This window comes from Acinonyx jubatus, chromosome E1, assembly GCF_027475565.1.
Source record: "Acinonyx jubatus isolate Ajub_Pintada_27869175 chromosome E1, VMU_Ajub_asm_v1.0, whole genome shotgun sequence".
NCBI classification, from domain to species: domain Eukaryota; kingdom Metazoa; phylum Chordata; class Mammalia; order Carnivora; family Felidae; genus Acinonyx; species Acinonyx jubatus.
In genome coordinates, this window is record NC_069397.1 from 38726259 (window position 1) to 38735838 (window position 9580).

The 9580-nt window shown below is 42.6% G+C and overlaps 1 protein-coding gene across 1 annotated transcript; it reads right to left on the reverse strand.

Annotated features, from left to right (window-relative positions):
* Positions 1 to 3082: 3082 nt before the first annotated feature.
* KRT24 (keratin 24) lies at positions 3083 to 8775 on the reverse strand. Its single transcript, XM_027033811.2, has 8 exons — positions 7939 to 8775; positions 7056 to 7138; positions 6293 to 6449; positions 5404 to 5565; positions 5183 to 5308; positions 4626 to 4843; positions 4286 to 4413; positions 3083 to 3434 (listed from the first exon to the last, which is right to left on the reverse strand). Exons 1-8 carry the CDS (start codon positions 8566 to 8568, stop codon positions 3331 to 3333), a joined length of 1608 nt encoding a protein of 535 aa, XP_026889612.1. The 5' UTR covers positions 8569 to 8775; the 3' UTR covers positions 3083 to 3330.
* Between the last annotated feature and the right edge of the window lie 805 nt (positions 8776 to 9580).

The window sequence follows — 9580 nt, forward strand, 5'->3', positions numbered from 1 at the left end:
TGTTTATTTATTTATTTTGAGAGAGAGAGAGAGAGAGAGAGAGAGAGAGAGCGAGCATGGGAGCCGGAAAGGGGCAGAGAGAAAGGGAGAGAGATAATCCTAAGCAGGCTCTGCATTGCCAGCAAAGAACTCTACACAAGGCTGGGTCTCACAAACTGTGAGATCATGACCTGAGCTGAGATCCAGTCAGATGCTTAATCAACTGAGCCACCCAGGTGCCCCCAGAAAATTGTTTTTAAAAGAGCTTGACCCATATTTCCTGTTTTTTTTCAAGTGTCCCATTTGAGCCACTGATAATTTTTTAAAATGTTGTATTACATGTAGTATTTTGCTAGTTGAGGAGGTTATTGGGAAAATATTACTTGAGCTACATTCTGGGTGATTTATATTCATCACTGTCTTCTCTTATAGGTCTTTTGAACAGGGTCTAATTCCATGAAGTCATTAAGCAAATTTAGGCTACTTTCCATAGGGTCTCAAATCCTTTGGCTGCTTCCTCTTCCCTGCTTCCTACAAACCTCGTTTCTTGCTTCTAATCTTTGTGAGGACAGATACCATGTCCAGCACCCTCACCATTCTTGCCCATTGTCCCTTGAGGTCGGAATGACAAGAACGACCGTATGAATCTCTGGATCAAAAGTCAACCGATGAAAATTCATACCAAGTAGGCACTGGCTCTTCCTTCTTAAGAGTAAGTCCGCACTCATTGAAAAGTTGGTGGATTGCTGAACTATAGAGTTCCAGAATAAAACATACGCAGTTTTGTGTCATGTGGTTTTGAAGTGATTTCAGGACAGGTCATAGTGTGCAAACACCCTATCCTTAACATTTTGTTCAGTACTCTAAGTAAATTTCATGATCCCAAATGGCTCAGTAATTCCCGTTTTAAAAATTGAAATGCGGGTTGCCTGGGTGGCTCAGTTGGTTGAGTGTCCGACTTTGGCTCAGGTCACGATCTCATGGTTCAGTCATTTGGTTGTTGGATGGCTACTGTTTGCAAGAAGTGTTCTGGGTGCAGAGGAGTTCTGAAGAGGAGAGGTGACCTCCTGGGGCACGTGGTGGGGAGAAAAGATGGAGCAGGCATTATAGAGGAACCAGCTAAAAAAAAAGTGGTCATGGGGCACCTGAGTGGTTCAGTCGGTTGAGCGTCCTTTTTGGCTTAGTTCATGATCTCACAGTTCATGAGTTCGATCCCCGAGTCAGGCTCTGTGCTGACAGCCCAGAGCACAGCCTGCTTCAGATTCTGTGTCTCCCTCTCTCTCTGCCCCTCCCCTGCTCACACTCTGTCTGTGTCTCTCTCTCTCAAAAATAAATAAACATTAATTTTTTTTTAATTGAAATGCTAGAGACGTATTTTACTGCATCTCAGCATGTTCTGGCCTTTTCTGTTTCTGTAAATGGTCATTTAGTACAAATGTGGCATCTTAACACATGTCAGGGAAACACAGGATGAGGGTTTTCACCTAAAGATGATTTTCAGAGTGGCCATATACTGTCGCTTTGACATGCAGATAATACCAGGCATAAACGTAGGTGCCAGGTGGTACAGGACTACAAGCGTGCATCTGGGAGACTCACAGAAAGAGGCTTCCCCAGTGTGGCCGTGATGACCCGAGGGACCGGAGGCTGCACACAACTGGTTTCCATTTGTGTCTTTCCACTATTAATCCACATTGGATCAGCTGGTTCATATTTCTGAAATTTTCACTAGAGGAAAAACATCCAAGGTTTAAGTTACTGTAATGGCTTGATGGGAAACATATGTTTGAAGACAGTGTTGCTCTTTTTGAGTAGTGGTTTGTGCTTGTAGCTATTATATATATAATATATATATAGTAATATATATATAGTAATGGTATATATATAGTATATGATGTATGTATATGGTATATATATATAGTATAGTATATATATGGTATATGGTATATGGTACATATATATATAGTAATATATATATAGTTATATATATATATAGTTATATATAATATATATATATATATATATTATATATAACTCTGTAGTTATCTATCAAAGCAGAAGTCCCAGTGTGCTTTTAGGTTCATTTTTAGGTTTTATTCAATATGCCTAGAAAATGAAAAGCTACATGTTTTGGGTGGTTTTGGATTATTAAAGTTTGATACTCTCGGGGCACCTGGGTGGCTCAGTCGGTTGAGCGTCTGACTTCGGCTCAGGTCATGATCTCATCAGTTGATGAGTTCAAGCCCTGCGTCGGGCTCTGTGCTGACAACTCAGAGCCTGGAGCCTGCTTCAGATTCTATGTCTCCGTCTCTCTCTGCCCCTCCCCTGCTCATGCTGTTTCTCTCTCTGTCTCAAACATAAATAAACATTAAAAAATTTTTTTAAAAAGTTTGATACTCTCATACAGATCTTATTGGTTTTATATTTGAAGGTGTAATTTGCATAAATTATGTTCAGGTTCATCCTTTGTAATTTTAAATTTGGCTTTTTATGCCAAGCCTGGCGTTCTTTTCTTGAGGACTGGCTTCTGGGGTTGATTCTCTAGTTTGTGATCTGGTGCTATTGAATTCCTCAAGTGGGAAAGTCCTTAACCAGTGTGGCTTTGTCCTGTGTCTGGTTCTTCCTGGGACTGAGCCGGTACCATCTCCTGCCCTACATTAACAAGCTTCATTGTCCCAAGCAAGACAAGACAGAGCCCCGTGGCCAACTCAGCAGTGGACAGTGGGAAAAGGAAACACCAGCTTGGCTAAGTGACAGTTTTTGGCTAGAGGTGTGGCTAGATTTGGTAAGGGTACAAGTATCTGAGATCTCTTCTCTTTGGGGCTTTTGAGGTTTTCAGAAATCTGGAGCCCATATCACATATCCCATTTTCTTTCCCACAACTTTTTTAGGGACACTAAGACCTAATTTCAGCTATCAGTGAGTTCCAATGGGATGTTGCTAGAAATGCCCACACGCCAAATGGCTATAATCTTGATTTTTATGAAGAGGGTACTATAGCAATAGCAAATTAATATTAGTATAATAACAATGCAGCTAGATCATAACTGAAAGCTTTATTTCCAGGGAAAATATTGAATTTCTTAAAAAATTTCCAGAAGCATTTAGTTAACTTGCAAAAGTAAGTTTATTGAAGCATGGAAACAGAGCAAAATTGTCATTTCAACTTTTTCAAGAGCGTTGTGGGTAAGAAAAGAAGAAGATGCAGAAAAATTATTTGGTTAGCTATTTCTGGATGGAATCTTTTCCCTGAAGACATCCAGAAAGATGGCTAGAAAGATTGATGTGATTTCTTCATTTGTGTCCTTTCATTATTTTTCTGAAAGACACTCTTGCTGATCTGGAAATGGCTTACTTAACTTTCACTTCAGAAACATTGCTGACCTGAGATGAGATGACTTTGCCGTCCACCACTTCCTCCACGATGGTCTTTGTCACTCTTGTCTTGTTTGCCTCTGAAAATCACAGAATCACCATGTCAGTTTGGAAATAATCACAGAAACCCAGATCAAGAGAAATTCAAGTACATTCCTTAAGTATGTTCTCTCTGGGTTAAGATTATGTAAACAAGAGTATACACTTTCTTTTTAATGTTTATTTATTTTTGAGAGAGAGAGGGAGAGGGAGGGAGGGAGGGGCAGAGAGAGAGGGAGACAGAGGATCCAAAGCTTGTTCTGTGCTCATAGCAGAGAGCCCAATGTAGGGCTTGAACTCATGGACCGTGAGATCACAACCCGAGCCAAAGTCGGATGTTTCACCAACTGAGCCACCCAGGTGCCCCAGTGTACATTAAAAAGAATTTTTTTTTAATGTTTATTCATTTTGAGAGAGAGAGAGAGAGAAACAGCATGGGTGGGGGAGGGGCAGAGAGAGAGAGGGAGACACAGAATCTGAAGCAGGCTCCAGGCCCTGAGTTGTCAGCACAGAGCCAGATACAGGGCTGGAACTCATGAACCGTGCGATCATGACCTGAGCCGAAGTCGGAGACTCAACCGACTGAGCCACCCAGGTGCCCCTGTACACTTTTTATATGACAAGCAAAGCATGCCTTTACTTTATTTATTTATTTATTTATTTATTTATTTATTTATTTTTCAATATATGAAATTTATTGTCAAATTGGTTTCCATACAACACCCAGTGCTCATCCCAAAAGGTGCCCTCCTCAATACCCATCACCCACCCTCCCCTCCCTCCCACCCCCCATCAACCCTCAGTTTGTTCTCGGTTTTTAACAGTGTCTTATCCTTTGAGCATGCCTTTACTTTAAATGATAAAACGATCACGAAGATTAAAATATGTTTACCTCTTCCTTGGCCAGAGCAGCTTCCAGATCTTGAGTCACCAGACACGGACAAATCCCTAGATTCCATGTTTCTGGATCCTGTATTTCTGGAGCCTGAGTTTCTAAAATCAGATCCTCCAAAACCAGAACTGCTAGAGGAAAAAAGGAATTGTGTTACTTTGTAGTTTGCAAAGGCGGGACGAACCCTTCACGCAGGGGGCTCTCCCTGCGGAAGGTAAATGACTTTTGATTCAACCATGTCACTGTGACTTTTCAAACCCAAGTCCAGCCCCCAACCCCCATTTTGGTTTCATAACATAAGTACCCCAAGGAACGCACTGAGTGGCTGACTGTCATTTACCCTCCCTCTCCATCCAGCAGGCGGTGGTAGGTCTCAATCTCCATCTCCAGGCGGGTCTTGACGTTCAGCAGCTGCTCATATTCTGCGTTCTGGCATTCGGTCTCGCCCCGGATCTGGCAGATCTGTTCCTCCAGGCTGCTGATCTGCATCTGGATCTCTGACAGCTGAGCCATGTAGTCAGCTTCTGTGTCAGCCAGCGTCGCTTCCAGGGAGCTTTTCTAAAAGAAAAAGCCAATTAAAAAAAAAAAATCATGATGAAAATAAGTCATGGGATGATTTTTTTTTAACGCAAAATAGCGTAAGGTACTAAGAGAAGTTACACCCTATGTTGTTATATCATGGGTTCCTTCATTTTTGTTGGCATAACCGCTTTCCTTGACACTAAATCTTTTATGAAAGTGTATTGTCTTTCACTAGAATGTTTCACGCTTTCTACAACCACAAGCCAGTGCTCCTGACGCCCTTTTATTACGTGCTAAGTGGAACATCTTGGCAAAGAGGGAGAATGAAACCGCTCAACTCCCTGTTGGAGGTTTTGCAAACCTCTTTGCGCTCACCATGGCCGTTTGGGACTGAAGCTCAATTTCCAGGGCTTGCAGAGTACGTCTCAGTTCTGTGATCTCATTCTTGGCAGAACTGGCTGCTCCGGCATCGGTAGAAATTTGTGCTTGCAGTGATGCGCTCTAAATAAAAAAGAGAATGGCACTCACTGCAGGCTGAAGAAATGACCTGAAGTGGCTTGCGTGTGACTCTCAGACACCCAGCAGTGATAACCTGCCTGCTTGTTGAACTGCTCTTCGGCCTCGCGGCGATTTTGCTCCACCAGCTCTTCATACTGTGCCCTCATGTCATTCAGTAACTTGGTCAGGTCGGTGCCGGGGGCGGCGTTCATTTCCACGGTCACGTCCCCTCCGGAGCTTCCTTGCATAGTCTTCATTTCCTAGCGCAAAGAGAAAAAGATCACGGTTATAGAAACAGAAAAACAAAGGGGCGCCTGGATGGCTCTGTCGGTTGAGCGTCCGACTTCAGCTCAGGTCGTGATCTCAAGGTTCATGAGTTCAAGCCCTGCGTCGGGCTCTGTGCTGACAGCTTGGAGCCTAGAGCCTGCTCCCGATTCTGTGTCTCCCTCTCTCTCTGCCCCTCCCCCGCTCCTGCTCTGTCTCTCTCTCTGTCAAAAGTAAACATTAAAAAGAAAAAATTTTAAAAACAGAAAAGCAAAGACCTCTTCTTCCTCCTCCTTCTCCTCCTCCTCCTCCTCTTCCTCTTCTTTGAGAGAGAGGGCAAGTGTGTGTCCGAGGGAGGAGCAGGAGAGAGAGAATCTTAAGCAGGCTCCATGTTCAGGGTAGAGCCCTATGAGGGGCTCAGGCACTGGATCTCATGACCCTGGGATCATGACCTGAGCCGAAATCGAGACTTGACCACTCAACTGACTGAGCCACCCAGGCGCCCCAAGACTTCTTAAAACATGCAGAGCCAACAAAATAATTGAAACTAGGACACTAAAGGCTACCCCCTGCTTCCCACCAAAATCAGATATAATTTGTTCATGACTGCTTTTTTCCTTGGACATAAGAGTTGGAAATCCACTTAGATAGAATTTTTTACAGAATGGATGTAGGGGAAGTACGTAGGTCAGAGTCATTTAATAGTGTGGAATGTGCTCCTACCTCCTCGTGGTTCTTCTTCAGGTAGGCCAGCTCCTCGGTGAGGCTTTCAATCTGCATCTCCAGGTCAGAGCGTGTCATGGTCAGGTCATCCAGAACTTTCCGAAGGCCATTGATGTCGGCCTCCACGGCCTGCCAGAGATACAGCTCGTTCTCATATCTGGAAAGGACAGTATAGAGCATTTCAGAGTACATCCATTCTTATGTATTCAAGAAAAAGTTTTTTTCCTCTGAGCTATTTGATAAAAGAAAGCTACCAAGTTTTCTCTTGGGAGTTTTTCCCCTGGAAAGAAAATTATGAACCTAATGTTAATCCTACTGATGGCTAATTTTTTTTTATAACAAAAACTCATCTTTATTTTGACCTGTTTTTTGTTTCCTTGTTGGTGGAGTGGCGGTTTTAAAAATTTACTCTTGGAGGGGCGCTTAGGTGGCTCAGTCAGTTGAGCGTCTCTTGATTTTGGCCCAACTCATGATCTCAGGATTGTGAAATCAAGCCTTGCATTGGATTCTGTGCTGGGCATGGAGTCTGCTTAAGATTCTCTCTGTCTCTCTCTCTCTCTCTCTCTCTCTCTCACTCCCTCCCTCGGTCCCTCCCCCCCCCCCACTGGTGTTCTCTTTCTCTCTCAAATTTACTCTTGGTGGAATGTTTGTAAATGTAGGTCTTGATCCCCTAAAAGATATTTCTTTGAGTTTAGAATAAATGAAACAGACAGATTGAATTTTATTTTTCCTACATTTGTTTTCAAGTCTTTGCTTTTCTTACTTCAGTCTGAAGTCATCAGCAGCCAATCTGGCATTGTCAATCTGCAAAACGATCCCAGCATTTTGAATAGTTGCAGCAATGATCTAGAAAAGACAATAATAGTGAATGAATCATGGATGCTTTTTACCTGTATCTGCACGTGCACCTGTGAGGGTAGGTGTCCCGTGAGTTGGTTTTTAAAGGTAAATTGTTTTGAAAACTTGCTTAGTAATGACATTTTTATTGATAATCTGGCATAGCTGAACTACATCTTTCTGCAAAAAGGTAACAGTTTGCTGGAATAGGCATGGAACATTGTTTTATAGAACACAGTCCTCTGCTTATTTCTGCTGCTTTGGAAGATCAGTTGTTCTAGAAATTCTTTCAGAAAACTGTGCGAAAAATGAATTTCACTTCTAAAAAGTTTTTAAAAAATATTTCCCATACAACAATGGCTAAACATTTCAGATTACGCACATTTTCATACAATATTTGCACCAGATTTTCCAGGAAGAAAAACAGTTGTAAAGATTATTTAAATCTAACAAGATACTGGAATATGTCAACCTGCTAGAATTAATCATGAAAATAAATACTAGATTAAGCTAGTATTGACTCACTGCCATCATTCTTCTATGTACATGTTAATTAGCTGCCTCACATTATATAAATTTTTCTCTTATGTAGAAATACTCAAATCTGAGAGGCAAACAGATCATTAATGTGGTTGGATGTCATATGCAGTATTGTCATAGTTAAAACACACCAAATCCCATTTTACATATACAACAAGCAAATATGTCTTCAAATAATTCCTTGACTTAAGATCTTTGTTACAGTACGTGATCTGAATAAGAGCAGAAGATACAGAAATAATAGAACTCAGCAGTGGATAGTGTCTCACCTGATTCCGGAGATCTTCAATTACTGGATAGTATTTGTTGTAATCTTTTCCAGATCCACCATCTCCAGACCCAGGCCCAAATTTGTCATACCACTCCTTGATTTTGTTCTCCAGATCACTGTTGGCCTCCTCCAGGGCTCTGACCTTGTCTAGGTAACTGGCCAGGCGGTTATTGAGGTTCTGCATGGTTTGCTTTTCACCTCCGGAGAAAAGTCCCCCATCACCAACACCACCCCCCCTTCCACCCCCCAGACCACCGCCATAGATGTAGAAGCCTCCACTAGCACCCCCCCCAATTCCAGAGCCCCCACCAAAGCCAGACCCCCCACCAAAGCCAGAGCCTCCGCCAAAGCCAGAACCCCCGCCAAAGCCAGAACCCCCACCAAAGCCAGCCCCAGAGCCTGAAGTGCCTCCAAAGCCACCCTGTACCGAGCTACCAAAACCTCCTCCGGAGCCACTGCTTGATCCCCGACTCAGGCCACAGCCGCCGGTTCCTCCTCGGAAGCCCCGGGTAGAGCCACCCCCCAGACCGCATCTGCTTCCACTGCTGAAGCTGCTCCCAGCAGCGGACACCCTGACCGAGCCGCTGCCCCCAGCCCTGGAAGAGGAGACACGAGATGAGCAAGACATGGTGCTCCTGCAAACGTTCAGCTTGTCCAGGTGAACAAGAGAGAGGACAGGGAAGAATGCACTTGCAAGCTCTCCTTTTGCCCTTATACACACACTTTTAGGGTGTTCCTTTTCTGTGTCACGTCTTAATCCCTGTTACAGTTTTGCTAATCTGCAATTGGATAATTTCTTTTTTGTGAGCACACTCTCCTGGCTCTTCTTCTGAAGCTAGGTCAGAGCCTCAGGGCATTTACTATATCAAGAAAAAAAAATAAGGTGGAGCAAAGCAAAAACTTTTCCCCCCCAGAATTACAGTTTTAATCTTTCAGAGGTTTAGATGACTGATCATACCTTTCTGAATGAGTTCTATTCATTTTGCTTCATGATTTCCCAATTGAAGGACACATCCCCAGATTAGCAAATGTAATGAAAATACTTAATGCAATGAGGATGGAAATTTCCCATCAAACTCTTAACTTTTGTTCATATTATTCTCTTAAAGTTGGAATTAGCTTTCACGTCAGCATTAGTTTTAGACTTAATTGTCTTTCTCTATGATTATTTCAATCAGCATATTTCTAAGGTTACGTTTGTGTTGAAGTTTTCTTTGGATTCTGAGATCAGGCTAGATATTTTTGCTGTTAATAAGAAAATATTAAATATAATAGTCTTCCCTGCATGTATTAGTAGATCTCAGCAACACGTTTATCTGAGCAGAGAATGTCTCAGAGAGATTGGCAACGTCTTTAGGTGGATTGCTTCAGCATCCGTTGGGAGTTGATTGTCACTGATGTAATGGGTACGAAGATGCTTTTCTTTCTGATTGAATTGAAGTCCGAGATGGTGATACCAACTTTCCTTCTTTGGAGTAAAATATTAAGAAACTAAGGGATGATGCTGATTTCATCTTTGTTTTAAAGATACCTACAGAAGGGTCCTGAATCCACTTCTGCTGACCAATATTATGCCTGGAGTCATTTTGCAGATACCAAAGTGTGGAGTTCCCCCAGTCTACTTTCTGCTCATGTTTTTT

Coding starts and splice junctions, on each gene's coding strand:
- KRT24 (XM_027033811.2), bottom strand. CDS start 8,568: ATGTCTTGCTCATCTCGTGTCTCCTCTTCCAGGGCTGGGGGCAGCGGC. Junction 4,844..5,182: donor TTCAGTCCCAAACGGCCATG/GTGAGCGCAAAG, acceptor TTTTTCTTTTAG/AAAAGCTCCCTGGAAGCGAC. Junction 3,435..4,285: donor CTGCTCTGGCCAAGGAAGAG/GTAAACATATTT, acceptor TGTGATTTTCAG/AGGCAAACAAGACAAGAGTG.